At 33.8% G+C, this 23,099-nt stretch overlaps 3 protein-coding genes and 1 non-coding gene across 4 annotated transcripts; 2 read left to right on the forward strand and 2 right to left on the reverse strand.

The window, feature by feature from the left end:
* The first annotated feature begins 1,182 nt into the window (after nt 1–1,182).
* Nucleotides 1,183–3,807, forward strand: LOC109001639 (lipase 3-like). The gene is given in 5 exon segments (XM_018978992.2): nt 1,183–1,895; nt 2,743–2,835; nt 2,965–3,032; nt 3,318–3,450; nt 3,452–3,807. Coding segments are annotated over 5 exon segments (1,062 nt in total). The 5' UTR covers nt 1,183–1,265; the 3' UTR covers nt 3,590–3,807.
* Nucleotides 3,808–7,412: 3,605 nt separating this feature from the next.
* Nucleotides 7,413–15,077, forward strand: LOC109001640 (chaperone protein dnaJ A6, chloroplastic-like). The gene is made up of 8 exons (XM_018978995.2): nt 7,413–7,693; nt 8,356–8,515; nt 10,350–10,491; nt 10,717–10,774; nt 11,915–11,957; nt 13,517–13,565; nt 13,656–13,736; nt 13,824–15,077. The coding sequence occupies exons 2-8, from the start codon at nt 8,409–8,411 to the stop codon at nt 14,667–14,669; spliced, it is 1,326 nt and encodes a 441-aa protein (XP_018834540.1). The 5' UTR covers nt 7,413–7,693; nt 8,356–8,408; the 3' UTR covers nt 14,670–15,077.
* A 603-nt stretch (nt 15,078–15,680) lies between these two features.
* On the reverse strand, nt 15,681–15,765 carry TRNAM-CAU. Its single transcript is given in 2 exon segments — nt 15,681–15,716; nt 15,728–15,765. It is a non-coding gene; the product is annotated as a tRNA-Met (tRNA).
* A 393-nt stretch (nt 15,766–16,158) lies between these two features.
* LOC109001641 (linamarin synthase 2-like) lies at nt 16,159–18,615 on the reverse strand. The gene is made up of 2 exons (XM_035695309.1): nt 17,879–18,615; nt 16,159–17,223 (listed from the first exon to the last, which is right to left on the reverse strand). The coding sequence occupies exons 1-2, from the start codon at nt 18,390–18,392 to the stop codon at nt 16,283–16,285; spliced, it is 1,455 nt and encodes a 484-aa protein (XP_035551202.1). The 5' UTR covers nt 18,393–18,615; the 3' UTR covers nt 16,159–16,282.
* Nucleotides 18,616–23,099: the final 4,484 nt, after the last annotated feature.

Genomic DNA, 23,099 nt, shown 5'->3' on the forward strand with positions numbered 1-23,099 from the left:
CATGTATAATAATATATATCATATATTTTTTATGAATCTTCATATATATATAATATATAAAATTAAAAATAAATTCATAGTAATTATAATAGTATACTATAGTAACTATACAATGCTTTTTTTTTAATATTCATTTCGTATACGGTGCTTCGTTTATTGTAGTGATTAGTTGGATGTGGATATGAAATCATGAATGATGGGAGTATATGTAAAAATAGGATTTTTTTTTTTTTTTTGAATGCATGCTAGCATGTTACTTGTTTTATTTAATTGTATTTTTTGTTATAATAAAAAATTTAATAAGTTTAGATTGTAATTTTGAGAAAAATGAAATTTAAAAGTCAACAATTTTTTTTAAAAAAAAGTGGGTTAAATATGAAGTTAAAAAAGATAAAAAAAAAAGTCCAAAAATCCGACTCCGCTCTGACAAGTCAGAGTCGGAAGCAGAGCGGATTCTCTACATCTCGGAATCGAAGTCAGAGGTTGGATTCGACCTCTGACAAAGTCGGAGTTTGGGCCCTCCAACTCTGAAGTGGTCGGTGCTCAGCCCTAACTCAACTTTTGCATTTATAATAGAAATGAATCAAAAACGATGGAGTTAGTATCAAATCGTGACATGGTGGCCGGACTGGATTTGTCACGTCACGATTTGTGGTGTTAGATTAATAGACCGATTTAAGAGTAGAACTTTCTTTTATAAAAATATCCTCTATTTAAAATATAAATATATAAAAGATGAATAATGTTACGCTCACCAAACAAACCCATTGAGGGAGGGTAGCGAACGTGTAAATTATTCATAAAAGATTATAAAAATAGTTCTACGTCCATAATTTTATTTTAGCGCCTAGACCTAGCAATTGTACCTTTTTATAGCATTTAAAAAACAAAGCATGTGTCGCTTTCTAATTGGCTCCCATTTGTTGGTATCTCCCTCGGTTTCGTCGCCTGAAATTTTAAAACAGAAATATTTTGAATCTTGAATTCAGAATTCAAAAAATATTTCGAATAATTTTTTTTTTATAATAATTAAAAAATATTTTTTAATAATTTTTTTAAAATATTGATAATAATTAAAAAAATATATAAAAAAAACAAAATTAAAAAATTAAAATAAACTATTCGATAAAATGATTCGGGGTGTAGCAAAACTCCTTTTAAAATCCGAACATAGGAGGAGGAGTATTCAATAGTTCTTACCCTCACCATCAGATCATCCTATTCTCAGTTCTAACCACTACAAACCAAAGATTTCCATTAAAACAATGCCCAAGTACTTCAACTTCGTAGCCACCTGGAACTGGTGGTTACGCTACGCCTTCTCCCACGCCGGCCTCAAGTCCACCACCACCGACCTCGGCGATGGCACCGTCATCCACTGCTGGCTCCCCAAGGCCCACACTCACTCCAAGCCCAATCTCCTCCTCATTCATGGCCTCGGCGCCAACGCAATGTGGCATTGGGGTGATTTCATCTCCTCTCTCATCCCTCATTTTAACGTCTACGTCCCCGACCTAGTTTTCTTCGGGGATTCCTACACGACCCGCCCCGATCGCTCCGAGGCCTTCCAGGCACGCTGCTTAATGGCCCTCATGGAAGCACAGGGGATGGTAAAGACGATGAGCATCGCCGGTATCAGCTACGGCGGGTTCGTGGCGTACAGTATGGCGGCTCAGTTTAGGGAGAGGGTGGAGCGGGTGGTGCTTTGCTGCGCTGGGGTGTGCATGGAGGATAAGGACTTGGAGGAGGGTATGTTCCTGGTGAGGAGCTTGGATGAGGCCGTTAGCGTCCTGCTGCCGCGGAGTCCCGAGAAGATGAGGGACTTGATGCGCCTCACGCTTGTTAAGCCCAATCACAAGGCCGTGCCCAATTGCTTTCTCAACGATTTCATCCATGTAAGTGGTCTTTGGCATTTGCTTTGACATGGTTGGATGATTAGTTTTTTATTTTGAGACTTGGGGGGATTGATTAGAATTGGAATTTGTATCTCGGGATTACTTCAACGTTGGTTCAAATTTTACAAAAGAAAATTAAGCGAAGAACAAATAAGAGCGGAAAATTATATATTTTCCACTGTTTGTTTTACAAAGAGAAATTAAAGAAAATAGCTGTGTTTACAGTTAACTCTCTATCTCTCTCTGTCTATCAAACTCATCTGTTCTGGAGAGGAAACCCGACAAGGACACATTCGCTCTTTCTTTTCTTCTCTCTACCATTATAAACCAAACACTGAAAAGGAGATAAATCTTGAAAAAGATTATCTTCTTTTCCTTTCTATGGTTTGGTTTATTTGATAAAAAGCTAGCTAGCTGAGACATTTGAAGTTGAGAGGAGATCTCAGTTGGGTGAAGGCCTGAAGTGTAAACAATGTATTTGTCTATTTATTTCTCTCTTTTTTTCCTCAAGGGGTACAATGTCAGGGATTGGGAATTGTTCGTGCAATATATCCAAAGTCTAAGATTAAAATCGACGGATCTGTTAAGCACTTTTTCAGATAATTAGTCTATTTTTTGACAGTCCTTTCCAGACCACATAGATAGTTGTTCAAGACTGCGCTAGCTTCTTAGGTATAACTTGCTGAAGTAGTTGTTAATATTTTTGGGGGTTGCGTAAACTCTGATCCTGTGATGCTACCTGTCCTGATTTTCCCAGTTAATTCATCATGTGATGGTGTAGGGGTCGACGATTCATATTGAGTTTTAGTTCATATTTGTTTTGGAAATTGCTTTTTATCGCATGCAGATGATGTGTACAGAACACTTTCAAGAGAAGAAGGAATTGGTTGAAGCATTACACCATGGTAGAAAGCTCTCTGATCTTCCCAAGATAACCCAGGTTATATATTCACCATTACCTTTTAGTTTTCTGTACATGTCGACTTTTCAAGTTAGCCTTCCCTCTTTAGCAGTCTTCCTGGGTATGTATGTATATAAAGGCATATGATCTTCTCCTTGCTGCATACAGCCTACACTGATAATCTGGGGTGATAAAGACCGGGTATTCCCACTGGAATTGGCACACAGATTGAAGAGGTAAATCTGATCAACTTAAAACGTTCAACATTAATATCAACTTTATTTCGGCTTTTTCAAACTATATGAACAACTTTGGAGCATAATTAGGTGGTTGGTTTGGATTAAGAGATGGGTTGAGATCAATGATTTCACTATTATTCACAAATTTCAACTCACAAATCTTACTACTATTCACAAACCATCTCAGTTCATCTCATCTCTGAAATTCAAACGGATAATCTTCAAACTCGTCAGTTGCTTTTAAGGTTTTGCATTGTGATATAATTTCCCCCTGTGATACAGGCACCTGGGTGAGAATGCACAACTAGTAATCCTAAAGAATACAGGGCACGCAATCAATGGTGAGAAACCCAAAGAGATGTGCAAGCACATGAAATCTTTCCTCATTGACCGGCCACTTCCTTCACGGAAGCAATTTGTCAAATCACAGCAATGACCACAAGGTGGACTGTAATTGGTATGATATAGAAAAAGATGTAGATAAGTCTTTATCAATGCAGAAAAGCACCGACTATTGTCCATCACTGCTAAGGAAGCTGGCCTTAGTAGGCTGATTTCACTGCATTTACTAAGGACATGCATATCAACCCCTGGCTTGAGATTTCATGTTGAAAATCATGAAAAAGACAGACACATTATCAGCTGCATCTAAAAATATGTACACAATAAGTGGACGATATATTGGCTGGTGGTTATCACTTTCTACATTGGTACTGAACTTCCTGTAGAATATATATCTTAAAAATAATTAGCATTAGGAATTTTAAGAGTATAATTAGTGTTCATATTTTAAAGTTTTAGAATTTTTTAATTGTGTAAATAGAGGGTGTAAAAGCTATTTTTATACCCATCCTGACCAAAATGCACATTATTTTCAGGAAAATAATACACCTATAACTATTTTTATATAATCATGTTTTAAACGAGGGATATTTTTCTAAAGTAACGTAATAGAAGTAGGAAAACACAAAACCCACCTACAAAACCCATCGACAAAACCATGTATAGAAGTGAAGTGTTTTTTAATAAACTTGTGATTTTTTTTGTATTTTTTAAAAATGTTTGAAAAAAGGCAAAAAAGGAAAAAAAACCTTTTTGCCGGGATCCTCTCTGGGCGTAGCATCACCCTATAGAAATAACATCACTTTACAGAAATATCCTTATATTAATACATGGTTGTATAAAAGTTGAAAAAAAATAGTTGTACATATATAATTACTCTTATTTTTATATAAATACAAGAATAATGATAGACTTAATTCTTCTTACCATCTATTTACTACTTTATAGTGTATTTAAAATTTTTATTTTTTTATTATTTTATTTTAAGTATTTTTTGAACATCCTTGATTCTGATGTTCAAATAATGAAAAAAAAAATGCATTTGTCAATTAAATTTGAAAGATGGTTAGATCCAAGTGGACGGACGTAAAAAGATAAGGTCGATTCACCTCCAACTGGTTTATAACTTTGGAGATGAAAACATTTTGCAGAACTATGAGGTGTTTTAAGAGAAATGTAATTTGTCATTGTTTAGAGTTCACATGAACAGTGAAAATATTATTCACGTGAAAGGTCTATTACGCAGAGATCCTGTGTTCCTAACAATCTTTAAATAAGGACCGTGCTACTCGGACATATAAAATTTAAGGGGGAAAAAAAACCCAAAAGGGCAAATGTTTTTTTTATTTTTCACTTTAATCATTTTTACATATTTTTAAAAATCAAAAAAATATTAATTCATTAATAATTACTTTCTTAATCATTTAAAAAAATAAAAAAATAAAAAAACAATTAATCACTATTCTCGGCTCAACTACCATTTTCGTTTAAATAATGTCCGTAAAGTTATAAGAAAAATTTTAAACGTAAGCCTCACATTCTGCACACTCATTTAAAAATATATTATTTTACTTTTTTACCTACATAATGAAAATGATTTCAGACATATTTGTAAGTAAAATATAATAAAAAAATAAAATAACATATTTTTAAATAGATGTACAAGATGTGAGACTTATGAATAACACTGCTCAAATTATAATAGCTGGTTGTAAACCTTGGAAGTTGGAAGGCAAGTACTAGGCCCCGTAGTAATTGGCTGCTGTCCATCCCTACAAAATTGGGCGAACCAAAAAACGAGAAAAATAAAAAAAAAAAACAGATTTTTTATTCACCATCTTTACACATTACATATAATATTTTTTTAAAATTTTTTTATCTAATACCTAGACCATGCAACATTCCTATTTACTTTTTTATTTTTTAATTTTTTATTTCCTGACATGATATTTAATAATTAAGTAGTGTTATATATACTTATTGTTTTCCTTATAATACTTATCTTGTCAATTTTATTTTAACATTCAAAATTTTAATTTTAAATTTTATAATTTTCAGCATATTAATAACTGACAAGTAAACAAGTAAATTTCTTAAGTTTTTCTTAAATACAATTAGTATTTTTCTTAATATTTAAAATTATTTATTATATTCTATTTATGAATCAATTATTTAATACCATATTAAAAATACTAAGAGAATGATAGAAAAGAAATGATGAATAGAACTTTTTCTTTATAAAAATTATTTATTATTTCCCTATTAATCATTTATCATTTGCTATAAGAATGATTAAGAAAATATTAAAAACATTTTATGATTGTTTTGTTTAGTTAATTGTAATTAGAAAATGATAAACACACAATATTTTTTTATAATATTTTATATAATTATATTTTAAAATGAGGAATACTTTTTATTACTATTTGAAAGTCTTTATACTATAATACATCATTTACATGATATAATTTTATTTATAAAATTTAAAATTTAAATTAAATTATAATACGTAAATAATGTGTAGTGTAAATACCTTCAAATAAAATTAATTTTTTTTTTATAAAATATCTCATAAAAATAATATCATTTTATAAAAATATTTTTATTTTAAAATATAATTATGAAATATCTTGTAAAAAATATGAGTAATTCTACTCTTAGGCCACTTGAGTCTCCACCACACACCAGATCAGCTGACTTTTTATTTTATTTTTTTATTTTATTTTATAAAAAAACGATTCGTTAGACTACTCTTCAAATTTTTCACATTCTTCCCGGATCTTCCATTCGAATTTCTCCTCCCACGTTCTCCCTCTACGATTCCTTCTCTGCTCTCTCCCTCCCTGCCGAAGCCCAACCAAATAACACATGTACCTTTTTCTTGCATGACTTAAGATGTCAAAAACAAGTAATAGTTAAAAATGAAAAACAATGATTTCCTTTCAGTGTTGTGCAGGGTTTTGCGTAACAGTTGATCATTTAAAGAAGTTTTTATTCCCATTAAAAACAAAGCAGGAAGATGAGAATTTCGCACTATATAGGCACCTAAAGAATACCGTTTTCATGAACTGCAACAAACCCTTTTTCATCGGACTCTCTCTTTCACTCATTCAAAGATCTAGAGAAAGAGATCAGGTATTCTCACCAATGGCCATCTCCAAGACTTTGTTGTTGATGACTTTCATGGCCATTATTCTTTCATTGGTTGGTACCGGTCAAGTCCAAACAAATGAAGCCTAGGCGTCTAGCCTCACCTCCACTGCCCTCTCCACCTCCCCGTCTTTGGGGTGGGCTTTACTCTGCTCCGTGTGGCTCGTCTTTGGATCTGCGCGCAGGGTCTAAGAGTCTCTCTCTCTCTCTCTCTCGGCACGTCATTCTCTTTGTGGATTGTTTCACCGCGTGGATGGATCGTATAGGGTGGATTGAGATTTTATGCTTTAGTGTTTGTTGTTTTACGTTTTTAGAGATGAGAGTGGTTCTTTTGGAGTTATCTTCAAAGTTTACACCTTTTGGAGAAAGTAATCCATATGCAGAAGCCCAAAAACAGAGAAAAGCCACAAAACACATATAAGCTTCTTTTCTTTTCAATGCTATTGAATTGAGACTTACTATGAGCAGAGGCTCACAGATAGTAAAGCTTGCTTTTTTCTCTGTTCCCACTACTTCATTTTAAGTAAAAAGCTCTAAGCGTAATAAAGATGAAAACTTTACGCAAATAGTTTCAGTGGTGTTCTTTTCTGGGTAAGGCCCAAACCAGTCGGTTCTTCCACGTCTTTTTTGGGTAAAACTTGGGGCTCGTTTTCTCTCTCTTTAAGTGACTAAACTCCGATTTTGGGAAGGGGAAAGGGATTCGCAGAGAGGGAGGGGAGAAGGGGGAGAGAGAGAGAGGGGGGAGCTTCATTATACCGATTTTAAGAAACCGGATTTGCCACATCATTAGTATGTGGTGTTGGAGAGTAAACTGGTTTAAGAGTAGAATTACTCTATATATATATATATATATACAGTAAACTGTAAAGTGGAGCTGTCCACCTCAGCATTTGGTAAGAGGATTGTTGATTCACGATAAGCGAATCCTGCGGTGAAGAAGCGGCTGAACACCGAAGGAGTAGGGCAGAGAGAGCAGGGAATCTCGCCTCGAAAGCCTCTCAAGTACCACGATGTTCGGATTCGCCAATTAGACTGCTGTAGAGCGGCAGCCTCTTCTTTCGCACCGCACCAAACCCCCCGTCACATCGCTCTACCGCGAATCTGTGGGAAAGAAGAGAGCGAAGCGATTGACTTTGAAGTCAACGAAGAGGAGCCGAGCTGAACGGGTTCGTCTTTCGTTTGATTTTTATAAGAAATACCCTAATCTTTAACTTACTGCACATAAGAGTTTGTAAATGCCTGTTACTTATAAAAAAAAGAGTTTGTAAATGCCTGTTTTTTTTTTTTTTTTTTGTGTGGCTGTAATTGGATTGTTACTAACATGCTTTTTCTTGAATCGTGAAAGAATATGCTGCTTCATACTGTTGTTGTTTTTCTAAATAAATTTATTGTTTAGTTAGGATTAGTTCTGTTGTTGGTGGATATGAAACCCTAATGGCTTTGGACTTTGGAATCGTTTGGTTGGCAATTTTCAAGGGTCCAGAATGCTAATGAAACAGCAATGTAGTTAACCCCTATAAAACTGATAACCAAAGAAACATTTTAAAGTCGGTGCTACAAAATGATCCCGACAATTTGGAAGTGAAAGTTGCCCCGCAAAAGAAAGTGGATATGTTATTTTGCATTTGAACTCTGGCATATAATTTTCCATTAAATGGGGCTGTTTTGCATATATAATTGTGCTGGTTGTAATATTCTTTCTTCTGGTGTGAGTTTAATGCATAAAATATATACTTTATTTCTTGTTTTAGGTGCTCTCATTACTCAGGATGATATCTTTAGATATTGATAGTCGATATCCTGATTTTTATATTTTTGCTTCTGGCAGAGGTCCATCAGGCATATATTAGTAAATTGATATTTTTTTAGCCAGTAATATCGATGGCAATTATACCTTGTGGAAGTACTTGGGTTGCTCAATGGGGTATTCACCCTCAGTGTACACTAAGGTACTACATGGCAAACAGGACACTGACATCCCGGTATTGGTGAGTATCTGTCATATATGTCTTTCGTATCTTCAGTAACTTGTACCTCCTAAATGATTGCTGTCTATAAGAAAACATTTATTGTATATTTATTTTAAATTTAAGAAGCATCCAATACCCCTAGTGGCTTTCTTTTTTATTTACATTAAAATTAAGCAATATAAAGGGTTAGATCCTTCAGATCCACAAATAATAATAAAAAAGAAGAAGAAGAAAAGAGATGTACAAGCTAAATGCGAATACAACTAGTCATTCCCAACATCCCTAAAGCGTGAAGAAATAGACACCCAGCTAAATTGAAGAGCATTTGAGCTTGTCGATGCGCTGATAAAACTCATTTTTTTTAATAATGCAGAGGAACTGTCATAAATGAAATTCTTCATCATAGAGTTTTCTAGTCTCAAATTTTTCATCCTAGAATCTCCATAATGTGGGCTTTGAAGGATATGAAAATTCCACTTATCAAAAAGAAGAAGAAAATGAGAGGTTAAGTAATTGATGAGGTGTGATTATCGCGTATTTGGTCAACACACAGTAGTTTAGTAGAACCACAACTTGGTGATGGCATCATAAACTAATGTGGAAACTATTCATGTAAAGAAATTATTTTGTGTTGTGGTTAATGACCTTCATCCTTTCCTTTGAGCAAATGAGCCATTTGTTCCTAAATGCAAGGCTTGGAAGAGAAGCTTGCTATGAAACACCCTTCTGTACAAGCTTTACCATCTTTTTTCAATCTTCTTTGCAACAGCAGAGGTGAAAAATGCATCCAGGTTGTTTCTGTAGGTTTTGGTTTTGGATCTTAAATCAATTCTTAAAAGGATCATGACGCCCATCAGATATGCATGTGGTTGGATTGGAATGATTGTATAACACTCATGTGAGCAAAAAGTTTACCAAATTGCTCATTTTGTTTGCACCCTCTTTGGATTGCTTGCAAAAAGTGATACAGCCATGTCTCTATAGACAGCTAAGCATGGCCATTTAGTATAACAAACGCTATTGCTTTTTTCTTTGTCTTTTTAAATTCATTGTATTATCTTTCATAATTGCTTGTGATAATGGAGAGGTGGTAACAAAGCTTTGTTGTTGAGTGATAATTGCTTGTATATTTTTGAACAAGGATCAGTTTGCTTTTCTATGCTTGATTATCGTACTGTATGTTTTAGAATTGTAAACTTGGTTTAATTGCTCTTTGGGTATCATAATTACATTTATATTGACTCTAAGTTTGAGTGGCCAGATTGGTTTGGCCTTGGGGTTGCTCCCCAATGGTCACCAGTTCGAGGCCCCTTAGGGCCACTGGAGGTTTACCTGGTCGTTAACTTCAGGGTCCCGTGGGATTAGTCGAGGTGCCTGCAAGCTGGCCCGGACATCCTCGGTTATTAAAAAAAAAAAAAATGTTTTGAGTGGTCAGAGAAGGAGAGGTTTGGATAGTGAGTTGAGATGAGATGAGTTGAGATGAAAGTTAAATAAAATAATGTTAGAATATTATTTTTTAATATTTTTATTGTTTTAGGATTTGAAAAAGTTGAATTGTTTATTATATTTTGTGGGAATTTGGAAAAGTTGTAATGATTAGATGAGATGAGTTGGAGGCTTGTTTGTATCCAAACCGGGTATTCTTTGGGCTTAGTCTCAGATCTTATAGTCTAGTTTTACAATGAATCCTCTTTGATGTTGTATCTGGTTGTATTTAGATTTTTAAACAAATTATTTTAGTTTTTAGATTGGTTAAAAAATGTTTCTTTTAGTATATGGTGAAAAAAAGTTTATTATAGGACATGTTACTGTATTGGAATAGTTTCATGTGCTTATGTCAACTTGTTTACAGTACTATGAACAAGATAAACTATTTATCAGCACCCAGTTCAAGCTTATTTTCTCGGGATTCCTTCCATTTGCTGTCATATCCATGTGCATCTCAAACTTCACATACTCGTAGGGGAGGACGTTTCACAGTTAGAGCAGAGGCAGTGAGTACTCTTTTTTTACTGGCTTTCGACCCAAATTTTACCTATAAAAAAAGTACTCTTTTTTTTAATCTTACGTTGTTTACTTGGCTAATGTTTTCCCTTCATTTTATTTATTATAAAAAGTCTGGTATCAATGTCGCCCTTGTTATATTTTGCTTATAAAAATGGATGCTCATCAATGGTTTTACTCGTCAGATTAAGGTACTAATATCTTTCAATCTACAGGATTTCTATTCTGTTCTTGGGGTGTCAAGAAATTCCAGTAAACCTGAAATTAAAAGCGGTACATACACCTTTCACCCCTTTTGGCTGATTATTAAATGAGTTCCTTTATTTTTATCTGCTTTCTAAATTAGTTTCCTCGTTCATCTTTTACAATGAATTTTTTTCTCCCTACTAAGCATCTTTTGCAGTGATTTGACGAGTTATTTTATGGCTTTAACATTAACCTAACTTAGCGGCCAATGATATTAGTGTTCTCCATGTTTGTACTCAAAGCTTCTATATTCCGCCATGCAGCTTACTACAATCTCATTCGAATCCTTCTTTATTTGAATAATGTTTCTTTGGAGTTTGGGTTTTCTTTCTGGTTTTGAAAAGTAGGAGATGATTTCTAACATTAAAGAATCTGCAGAAGAAGTGGCTTTACTGAACGAGATTTTTTGATAATATTAAACTTATATTTCCAATCAAGATAATTATTTTCTTCCTTTAAGATGGCTCATGGTAGATTTCATAATATTAACGAGCAGAGGCTTCATGATTTGAGTAGCGTTATGTTATTCCTTACTAAACCTTTAGCAACTAAACTTGTGGAGCAGGTTTGGGGAGTTTTAATCAGTGTATCAGATTGAAACAGTTCTCATTTTGAATCTATATGAGATAGTTGGAGAATTAGTATCTAATATATGTCACACATAAATTCTTCATGGATAGAATCTCATTTTCATAGCTTCAACTATTATTACCCAATTTAATGATGAAAACACCTAGCTGTGAACCTCAGCATTAAGCCCATCTGTTCTTATTTTCTTTTTTTTTTTTATGATTTAGACGTTTCTCCCTTGTAAATTTAAATGACCAAAAAATAAAAAATCTTCCACTAGAATTGATGCCTAGAATGTTTGGAATTTTAGATTGTGATATTGCCATTAGTGCACGTGATTTGTCATGGCTTATATTGATGAATAAGAAGAGTTGTAATTTTATATGTCAGGCAAGAGCAATTAGTAGATGGAAAATTTTATATTGACCAAATTGAAATGTATTCTTTAGTTTTATATTTTCTTATTTTACCTGCAAAAAGAAAGTTCTATATTTCCTTTGACAGTCTGGCTAGCGAAGTTAATTGAATATTGTCTTTTGCCCTTACCTGTTCCATTGTTTAATGTTTTTGTATTCCTCGTTGCTTTTCACTTTTCAGCCTATCGGAAGCTTGCTAGGAGTTATCATCCAGATGTGAACAAGTGAGTTGACTTGCCTTTTCTCCTTTCCCCCTTCCTGTGCGGGTTCCTCTTCTCTCCCGAATCAACAAGTTTTTGTTATGAGTGATTCTATTGTTGGTTTCTAAGCTATTAAATATGTGTAATTGATACACATTTCTTTCAATAATCCGTTGCACATTTTATTAGATTGTAGATGTAGATATCACAGGCAAGGGTTCCATGGGAACTGCATCAAGCTTACATCAATCTTCCTAAATTCTGATGGATTTTCCCTCACAACCATGCTTTTCACAAGAAAGGGTTCCAAGGGGGCCGTTTTCATATTTTAATTTTTTTCCCTTTATGAAGCTAAGGGGATGCTTGGGAAATGAGATGCGATGAGAATTTTATGAATAGTAATAAGATGGTTTGTGAATAGTAGTTAGATAGTTTGAGTTAAGTATTTATTGGGTTTTGGGAAAGGGGAGAGAAAAAGTTGAAAAAAAATATTATAAAAATTAAAATATCGTTAGAATATAAATTTTTAATATTATTTTTGTTTTGGGATTTAAAAAAGTTGAATTATTTTTTGTTTTTATTTGAAAGTTTAGGAAAGTTGTAATGATTAGTTTGAAAAAATTATAATGATTAGTTTGAAAGTGTTTGTTTTTTAATGATGTTTGGGTGCAAACCATTTCTAGAGGCCACGTCCTATTGGTGAAAAGTTGATGATTTACCTAATCCATGTGATGGGGATGCATCCACGGGTTTGGGATTTAACCGAATAAAGGACGTGTTTGCATGATCTCTGCGATTCCTCGTCATTAAAAAGAAAAATTGTATTTAGGTAACAGAAAATCTATCAGGATTTGGGAAGATTAATGAATCTTTGGTTCACTACCGGTTATTTTTGTTGTTAGCTGTTTTTTTATTTTTTTTATTTTTGAGTGAGGGAGGGGGGTTTCGAACTCCAGACCTTCCTTTTGGAGGTTGGGAGTTATGCCAATTAGGCCACAGACATTTGGCATATGTTGTTAGCTGCCTTGGAAAGGTAGTCTCCTTCAAATCTTTATATGTAAAAGTACCCTCATTTTGCGTTGAAAATTGACTACCATCAATTTATGGTTAGGTTTTTTTTTTTTTTTCCTCGCTTGGTATTTACCAACCAATTTAGTCACAGGCTTTTCTGAGTTGAGATGTACTGACTAATTACCTTAACCACAAATGGACGTTAACTTAGAGATTTGACCAGTTGATTATGTCATCCAGTTGATTATGTCAAGACTGGATTTCGCTATTCTGAAATTTATGAAATGAGGGCTTGATTATAAAGAAAATAATTTTGAGGTAAAAAATGACAAGATGTGAAGGAAAACATGGGACTTTTACCAATTTGTATATGAAGTTGTGCTTGTCTTCACCGAAGATATAGAAATAAATAGTAGGATCATTTCATAGCCAAAAATCCTCTTTGAAGTTGTTTATGCTACTACTTTAGGTTTGTTTTGAGAGTTGTTTCGACTCCATTTCAGTCCAATCTGTTTTGTTTATATTTCATATTTTTTGCAAATTTGTGTTAACTATTTTATGTAATGCTTCAGAGAACCTGGGGCAGAACAGAAATTCAAGGAAATCAGTAATGCATATGAGGTAAAGTACAATTTTGAGATTCATTATTGAGCTTTTTGGTTCACCCTGATCTAAAGTTGTTAATCTTATAGTGAGCAACTTGTTTTGCAGGTTCTGTCAGATGATGAGAAACGATCACTATATGACAAATATGGGGAGGCTGGACTTAAAGGTGCTGGTATGGGCATGGGGGTAAGTAAATCTCTTATAATTGTTGGAGAAAGCACTTTTTTTTGTCATATATTCTACCTTCTCATGGTAGCGTATTTTCTATGGCAGGATTTCAGCAATCCTTTCGATCTCTTTGAGTCACTATTTGAAGGCATGGGTGGTATGGGTGGCATGGGAGGCAGAGCTTCTAGGAATAGAGCGGTTGATGGTCAGGATGAATATTACAGTCTTGTCTTAAACTTTAAGGATGCAGTTTTTGGGGTTGAAAAGGAGATTGAGATAAGCCGACTTGAGAGTTGTGGGACTTGCAATGGTTCAGGTGCTAAACCAGGGACCACGCCATCCAAATGTAGCACATGTGGTGGGCAAGGCCAGGTTATTTCATCAGCAAGAACCCCCTTAGGTGTCTTCCAGCAGGTGATGACCTGCTCTTCTTGTGGTGGGACTGGGGAAACGTCTACCCCTTGCAACACATGTTCTGGGGATGGTCGGGTAAGAAGATCAAAGCGGATCAGCCTTAAAGTTCCAGCTGGTGTGGACTCTGGTAGCCGTTTAAGGGTCAGAAATGAAGGTAATGCTGGAAGAAGAGGTGGGTCTCCTGGTGATCTCTTTGTCATTATTGAAGTTATGCCGGACCCTGTCCTAAAACGTGATGACACCAACATTCTCTACACCTGCAAGGTGTCCTACATTGACGCGATCTTGGGGACTACAATCAAGGTTCCAACAGTGGACGGAATGGTTGATTTGAAGATCCCATCTGGGACGCAACCAAGCACAACACTTGTAATGGCCAAGAAAGGTGTCCCTTTCTTGAATAAAAGCAACAAGAGGGGTGATCAGTTGGTTCGTGTCCAGGTTGAAATCCCGAAGAGATTGAATGCTGAAGAAAGAAAGCTCATCGAGGAACTCGCTGATCTAAGCAAGGGCAAGACTGCAAACAGTAGGAGATAATTGTCTGTGTCATCATTTTGTATCCATCAATTTATGGCTGATCCCTCAAGTTATATTCTCCCTTTGTGGGTGCAACTTTGTTCGAACCTTTGATGCACATCGAGGGAAATCAGCAGCTCTCAATCTGTTGAACTCTGGGAAGGACGAGCAGCAGCTGTTTTGTAGTCTTAGGTAAAGTATATTGTGATAAATTTTCCCCACCCCACGCAAGGTATCTCTAATGACGGGAGGTAGAAGAGGTGAAAATTGAGGATCCATCTTACTTTCATCGTCTGTATTCAAACCCAGAACTTCATTCTTTGGGCCCAAAAAAATTGAGCTACAATGCATTTTTTCCATTTATTTAATTTTTTTTAGGGTTTCTGATGAATCAAACGCATAAATACATAATTGTATCAAATTATATAATTGTTTGAAAGGTTTTTATTTATTTTTCACGCCATTACTGTGTTTTGGTTGGTAATTTTGGCAGTCGGGCATCCCAGGCAAAGGAATTTCTTATTGTGATTAACATAACATTTAGGGCTGATATGGATTCACATATGAGATGAGATAATTTTAAAAGAAAGTTGAAAAAAAATATTATTAAAATGTTATTTTTTAATATTATTACTGTTTTGAGATTTGAAAAAGTTGAATTGTTTATTATATTTTGTGTGAGAATTTGAAAAAATTATAATGATGAAATGAAACACTTTTTGAATCAAACAGGACTTAAAGTTAATTTCAGGATTCTATAGATCCTTGAAGTGCAAACTGTGTCAATCGATATGGAGTTCAATTGAGACTGCTCCATTTCCATTTGTCCATAAAAAAAAAAAGATCGTTAAGCATATCAGTTACCATAAGCCTGTACTTTATTTTCAGCCGAAACGCTAATCCGATTCATGCAATCAAGGTTAATGGCAAGTTCTTTCACAAAAGATACAGAATTCGTTAAGAAGCAGTGGCACATTAACATGTCTGACAATTCAATGAAGCAGAATATCGAAAATAAAAGAAACAAGTTAGTGGGGTGAGAGAGGCTCGAACTCTCGACCTCAGGATAACTCAGAAGCTATGAGACCTACGCGCTAGCCAACTGCGCCACCACCCCGTTGATGTTTGACGTCGCGTCTTTTAATTATTGAAAGATGTAACGTTTCAGAGACCTTATTTATAAGCCTACCTTTTAGATTTTCCTTTCTTTTTGGTAACAAATCAAGTGATGTCTGTGTACTTGAACCTCATGTTTATTTCTCTTTATGATTTCAATGAAAATGAAAGAAAAATCCCCACCCATCAAAGGAAGAACTATGAAATTTAGGAGCATATTGCTACAATCAAATCCACAAATTAAAGAATTGCTTACGTAAATTCAAAAATCAGCCTGCATGCTTACTTTCCAATATTCTCTAATTTTTATAATAATGCATTTTCCTTTGGCTCATTCTATTGAGTAATTGATTATTATTAAAAAAAGTTCCAATATTTGATGGTCCTGCAAGAATTTCACTACACACAATATAAGTCAATCCAAAAAACAATGTCCATCAATTACAGATCATAGATAGAACACAGCATTGCATAACAGAGCTGTAACCATAATAGCAAAACATTAATATTTTTGACATTCACTCGCTGTATGGCCAATGCAGAGCCTCCTTAATCAATCTTTCAAAATTGTTGTAAGATGAGCCTCCAACATCAGTAGCTTCCTCTGCTTTCTTCTTCCATTCTAATGCCTTTTGCCTCATCTCCTTCCCCTTAACCCCTCCCATCATTTCCTTTACCAGTGCTTCGATCTCATCACGTTTTACATCTTGGTTTACCTCCATGCCAATCCCCCATGTGGTGCAGACATACCGACAATTCGGTTGTTGATCTGCGAAAAATGGCCAGCAAATAAGAGGCACACCGCAACAAACACTTTCCAAAGTAGAATTCCACCCACAATGTGTCAGGAAAACGCCCACTGCTGGGTGTGCTAGCACTTGTTCTTGGGGGCACCAGCTTGCTATCAATCCCCTGTCTTTTGTCTCCTCAAAGAATTCTTCAGGCAACATTGCCGAGTCTCCCATCACTACATCAGGCCTAACAATCCACAAAAAAGGGTGCTTGCTATTTGCAAGCCCCCATGCAAACTCCTTTAGATGTTGTTCGGTCATAACAGTCACGCTGCCATAATTCACATAAACAACTGAATTGGGTTCTCTTTTGTCAAGCCATTGGAGGCATTTCGTGTCTTCTTTCCATAAGCTCGCACTTAGAGACTTGAATTGGCTATCAGGAACATGCCGGCTTAGCAGGTTAAGCGGACCTATGTTGTAAATATTGCGAGGGAATTTGGTCGAAATTGCCTCGAGTACTTCATATTCAAACTCATCAAATGTGTTGAAGATGATAGCTGCAGAATTCAAGCAATTTCGTGCTTCTGATCCCATAAAGTCGAACATGGTTTCCGTGATGTCGGTGGTTCTAATGAAGCTAGGGAGGTCCTTGAGCCGGATGTTTTTCATGCCTGGGATCCAGTTGATTGGTGTGTCAAGCGTCCCGTCATCTTTGAAGGTTTCGTCTGTAACACGAGAAAGACAGATTTATGTTTTGAGGAAACGTTGTTCGATTGATTCTAAATATGAACATGTTAGAAATAATAGATCAAAATGCACAGCGGAAGCGATATTACCACACAGGAAATATCTCGAATCTAGTGCGGTTGTTCCACAGATTCTCCAGTATCATTGTTCATCCAGGATCTTCACATCGATGGTGGAGTGTGCTACGTGGTAATACCAGAGCAACACTCACACGTTCCACAGCCTAGATGCCGTGACTAGAGAGAACCATTTGAGAGAGAGTTTATTTGTTCAAGTGTCTCCTCTAAAAGAGGAGGAGAGACTATTTAAATAGCCTCTCTAGTGTAACCCCCTGGCTGGCCATTAAAGGCCAGCCATCAAGTCTCATGAAATGGTTTAAGAGCCCCTTCATAACCCCCAAGAGGAGGTGAAGGGGTGCCCACTATGGGTGCTCCTTTCTTACAGAACAGAAAAAACTTTTTCCCCTTTCCATGCTTGTTTACGTGCAATCCTTCCATATCTTTATCGACATGTGATTCCGACAATAGTTAAGGTCATGCTTAATTAGTTTCTTCATATTACTAATCATATGGTACAACCAATCCTGCTTAATTATAGTTAGTTCTACTAAGGAAACAAATATAGCCAAAGTACCTTTGAAAGGAATGATTCCTCTCTTGATGAGTTCAGTAAAGGTAAGATATCCCATAAAGCCACAAGCTGAGGCAGTCCAGAGTTGAGCCTCCGGGATGCCTAATTCTTGAGCAACTTTACTTCCAAAACCCATAACCCCATCTGATACTATGCAACTAACCGGAGGCACTTCATCAGACTTTAGAGAGTTGAGCTTAAGTACAAGCTCTTTGAAGGGGGCCAAGCAGTTCTTTCTTGTTGAGTCACACAGGGCCGGGACTTCTTGAGTTGCATCGCGGTCAGAGGGCGGCATCCCGTCCGGGATTGTTTCGAACCTGAAATCCGGCAGGCCCTTCAGATGGTCGGGTCCTTTGGACCGGATTAAGCGCATGTGGTTGAACTCAGTGTTGACAAAGGTTACGTGGAAACCCTTGGAGTGCAGGAGCTTGGCAAAGTGCATCATGGGGGTCACATGCCCTTGTGAGGGGTATGGGACACATACTGCATGGGGTTTCTTTGCTCCCACTGAACCCATCTCTGGCCGGCAAATTGAGCTATCTTGGTGGAATCAGAGTTCGAGGGTACTTGATATATATAGAAAAAATGCTTTGGTATTAACCCTGAGATGGAGTAGTGGAAGTAATTCATAAGCTGTTGGAGGTGTTAGAGTTAGATTTATCAGACATTACAACTAACAAATGTGAAGAATCTGTTTGAATAATACTGACAAAAAGAATTTAGAAGAAAGATCCCGATAGTTGTATGTTTTAGGTCTTGAAAATTGACCCCCCACCAGGCCTGAAAATAGACCCAAAAAAAAAAAGAACTTGCATGGGGACCCCATTAACATATCATGATTGAAAGAGTGATTTCATTATACCCTTAAATTGCCATTTTCTTTTTAACATGGTATCCAAGCTAATTATACTCTTTATATTATATCTTCTAACTATTAATTAAAAGGTTGCAATGTGCTCCATATGCTTCTTATTTTTTATTTATTTATTTATTTATTTATTTTTAAGTCATAATAATTTTAAGGATGCAAAAATTAGCAAAAGTATTAAGTTACAGTACTGTAAAATAAGTAGCAATTAAAAAGTGATGCTATTTTCTCCTAAAATGAAGTAAAACAAGATCATCATTTTCCGGTTGCATCGTTTGAATCTTTTTTCTTTTTGTCGTTTTTGTTTTCCCTTTTTTTTTAGTAAGCAGGGAAAACGGTTGTTTGTCATGCTGTGGATTATCCAGTAATTATTGGGTGCCTGGAGCGTGAAAGACGTCTTCATGTCCTTTTAAGGCATGGTTTGATTATGCAGTTTTAGATAAAATCAAATATTAAAAATTAAATAAAATATTATTATAATATAAATTTTTAATATTATTTTTATTTTAAAATTTAAAAAAATTAAATTATTTATTATATTTTATATAAAAATTTTAAAAAATTATAATAATTATATAAAATAAAATAAATTGAGATAATTGGTTTTGTACAACCAACCATCCCATCCCATCCCTGTCCCAATCACATAATTATGCACTCATCCAAATAATAATTATTGGGTGTCCATCATCAAGAAATGCACTTTTAATCTACCATTCTCTGCCCCGAAAGAGTAGGAAAAAAGAAAAAAAACAACTACCATTTTTTGACAAGTGACAAGTTGTATGATTTGAATATAACAGTGAGAAGAAAATTATAGGGGTACTATTTTCTTATTACTTATTTATTATTATTTTTATATTTAATTTTTTTATAATTTTTTATTTTATTTAATAGTTAAAGAAGTGACAATTAATAAGTTTATATATTTTTTTAATTTTTTTAATGATTAAGGATGTTAAAAAAATACTTAAAATAAAATGATGAAAAAATAAAAACATTATAAGTAGTAGATTGGTAGTAGATGAGTAGTAAGTCTATCACTACCCAAATTAAAATATTGTAAGAGAATAGTTTTATAATATTATTTTTATTTGAGATTTGAAGAGATTAGAATTGTTTTTTTTTTATTTAAAAATTTAAAAGAATTGTAATAATGATTATTTTGAAAAAGTTGTAATGATTAATTTGTAAATTTTATATTTAAATTATGTTTGAGAATAAGATGTGATGAGATAAAATGAGATTATATTAGAATTTTATGTCTCATCTTATGCCCTAAACTTGTCCTAATTAGCTTGAAAGATTTTTAATATTAATATACTAAATTAATACTAAATTAAGTCAAATTAACCTGCAATTAGAATATTAATTGGTGGAGATCGACCAGGTCGTGTCATCATCCATTGTCCTCTTTCGCTTCATATATACACGACTCCTTTGTAACCATAGCTTTGAAGCATTTGCCTCAAAATGATTGGCTCAGTTGAGGAACAAATAGCAAAGGAACACATATCATGCAATATCTTTGTCAAGATCGACAATGATCATTTGACCAATTCGTTGATGTCTAACCCTATATATATATACACATATATGATATCTAATTTATATACGAAAACTCAAAGCAAACAGAACTTTGCCTACATATCTGACAGTCAAATTAAGATGATGATCATGTGCTCTGAATTTGAATTCTCTGTCTTGATCTTTTCGTTATATGCTTTTGTTTGCACCAAAAGCCACCGAGCTAGCTGTCAGAAATGGGGTCCTATCCAATTAGAATATTGGGATCCTTTCGGTAGATGCTCTTTAAGATGCGTGCCCTTACATGCATGCATCAATGTGTTATATCTTCTGGTTGAAATTCCAGATCACTAGGGTGCCAACGTCTTATGTGTCTTTATGCTCAAGTTTCAGTCAAGGATAGACATCATGATTTAAGTAAGAATTATGGAACTATCATCCAGACCTTAACACGTGATCAGAAGGTAACTTCTCGCGGTGTCCAAATCCACTTTAATTTGCTTTTTTGGCTCTAGAAAAAAAAAAAAAAAAAAAAAAATCACCCTGTGTATTCGACTACCATCTAAAATAAATTTTTTGTAGTTTTGTGGATATAGACACGCTGTCAAAGCACATAAATCTTATATATCGTGTGTGATTAATTCCATTTTTACTTTACTTTTTCTCTTGCCGTTTCCTACCAATAGAAACACAATTGGATAGAGAATCAATATCATATGATAAATTTTGTATAGAGCACATATGTACTGTGAATTTTCCACACATACATTTATCTTTTAATTCATAAACACATCTCATGAAAATAAAATTCAGATGATCATGTAGTACATAATCCGTAATATTACATCATGTCCTTTAAAATTTACTGCTATCAGACCGATTTATTGCTATCTAACTCATCGGCTTGGATTTGAAAGCAATTAATGGAGATTTAAAAACCAGTCGTTATTGTACCCAGGATTCTAGGAATTGTTAGGATTCTAATACTGTTACACAAGTATTTAAAGTTTCATTTGGATGCTAAGAGTATTTTAGATGGTCTATTAATAATAGTAAGAATGTAATAAAATAATAATAAATAATTTATGAATAATTTATAAATAATAGTAAAGTAGTCTGACAATATCTACCAAAAGATGAGTTAATGTATCCCCAAACAAACTCTTAACTTTTGTTAGTCATTAGGAGGTTTGGATAGTGATAAGTTGAAATAAGATGAAATGAAAGTTAAATAAAATATTGTTAACATATTATTTTTTAATATTATTTTTATTTTGAGATTTAAAAAAGTTGAATTATTTATTATATTTTGTGTAAAAATTTTAAAAAATTATAATAATGAGATGAAATGAGATGAGTAAAAAATCTCTCACAATCCAAACAGCCCCTTGTCTCTCCCTTAATTACCTCTTCTCGTTTGTCATTACTAATTAAATTAATATAACTAGTCCGTGACCCTTATAATGTGTAGAAATAATTAATTCACTATCATGCATTAATTATCTAAAATTTACGTCACAAAAGTTACTTTTTCAGTTTCAATGTAAAAAAAAAAAAGTGTGAATTTATTGTGATAATAAATATAACATAATGATTCCTCAATAGAATATTTAAAAAATATTTAAAGAATTTATATGATGAGAAATATTTTAATCACAAAAAAAATTTATAAATCGACATGATTTAATGTGGTATACCAGATTGTAAAATTATTTTTATTGTAAAATAGATTTAATGTATCATATAAAATCATATTAATTTATAATTTTTTTTATGCATAGAGAAGAAGAATTCGATCATTAATTCTTTTAATAAAAAACGAAAGTATTATCAATTGTTCCAAATAATATTGATTAAAAATTTATTTTTATAACATATTTTTATGGTTATAAAACTTCTCAAATCTCAGTACAATAGTAGGTTGGCTTTGCCTCTCACGACCTAGCCTCCTCAACCTGTCCACCTCACTCTCTTTGGCCTGCCTTCACATCTCTAAACTGATCACACCCTTTCCCGTTTAGACTTTCCTTTATTTACAGAAAATTCAGCTTTTTTAAAGTTATCAAAAAGTATTTAGTGGTAAAAAATATAACTTATAACTTATAGTTTTAGAGTTTATAGCTTATAACTTAAGTAATAAGTTTTACTATTAAAAATTTGTTTACTGTTTGGTAACCATATGTTTAAAAATGCTTTAAACTTATTACGCTTGTTTGAAAACAAATTAAAAAAAATATTTTTTTGAGGTAGAAATGACAATTATTTAAATTTTTAAAAATTATGATTATATTTTTGAAAGTTTGAAAGTTATAATTATTTGAAAGTTGTATGGATATTTTTATCCATTGACAATTTTTTTAAAATTCAAATTACGTTTTGCATTATCAAAAAAAATTTACTTGTTAGCTTATTTGAGATTAAAAGTGCTTTAATATGTAACACCCAAACAACTTAATTTTTTTATTAAAGAAATTTTAAGACTATTTAAACACTTTTTAAGACTCATAGCACAATCTTAAACATGCCGTTAGTCTAAAAGGTAATGCGTACAGCTCAAAGGTGTCTCCCTCAATATATGCTCATTAATGTTTTTTCTTTCCACTTATCCTAGTCTTGCTAACTAGATAGTTTTTGTTTAAAAAAAGAAATAATGATACACGCAGAATTGTTTTTACAATCATTTTTACAATCATGAAAATATTATTCACTTAAAGTATAATTGTATGTGTGCCTATCAATTAAAAAAAAAAGACTATTGATCAAAATACAAAACGAGAGGATAAGGACTCAACAGTCATCCCAGAAGAGTCAAAACAATACACCATCAAT

This window comes from Juglans regia, chromosome 10 (assembly GCF_001411555.2).
Source record: "Juglans regia cultivar Chandler chromosome 10, Walnut 2.0, whole genome shotgun sequence".
In the NCBI taxonomy this organism is placed as follows: Eukaryota; Viridiplantae; Streptophyta; class Magnoliopsida; order Fagales; family Juglandaceae; genus Juglans; species Juglans regia.

What these genes read in the sequence shown, in the direction of transcription:
- LOC109001641 (XM_035695309.1), bottom strand. Translation starts at nt 18,392, where the DNA reads ATGGGTTCAGTGGGAGCAAAGAAACCCCATGCAGTATGTGTCCCATAC. An exon ending in AGGAATCATTCCTTTCAAAG is followed by an intron (nt 17,224 to 17,878) that starts GTACTTTGGCTA and finishes CTCGTGTTACAG; the next exon opens with ACGAAACCTTCAAAGATGAC.
- LOC109001640 (XM_018978995.2), top strand. Translation starts at nt 8,409, where the DNA reads ATGGCAATTATACCTTGTGGAAGTACTTGGGTTGCTCAATGGGGTATT. An exon ending in TATCATCCAGATGTGAACAA is followed by an intron (nt 11,958 to 13,516) that starts GTGAGTTGACTT and finishes GTAATGCTTCAG; the next exon opens with AGAACCTGGGGCAGAACAGA. An exon ending in GTGCTGGTATGGGCATGGGG is followed by an intron (nt 13,737 to 13,823) that starts GTAAGTAAATCT and finishes TTTCTATGGCAG; the next exon opens with GATTTCAGCAATCCTTTCGA.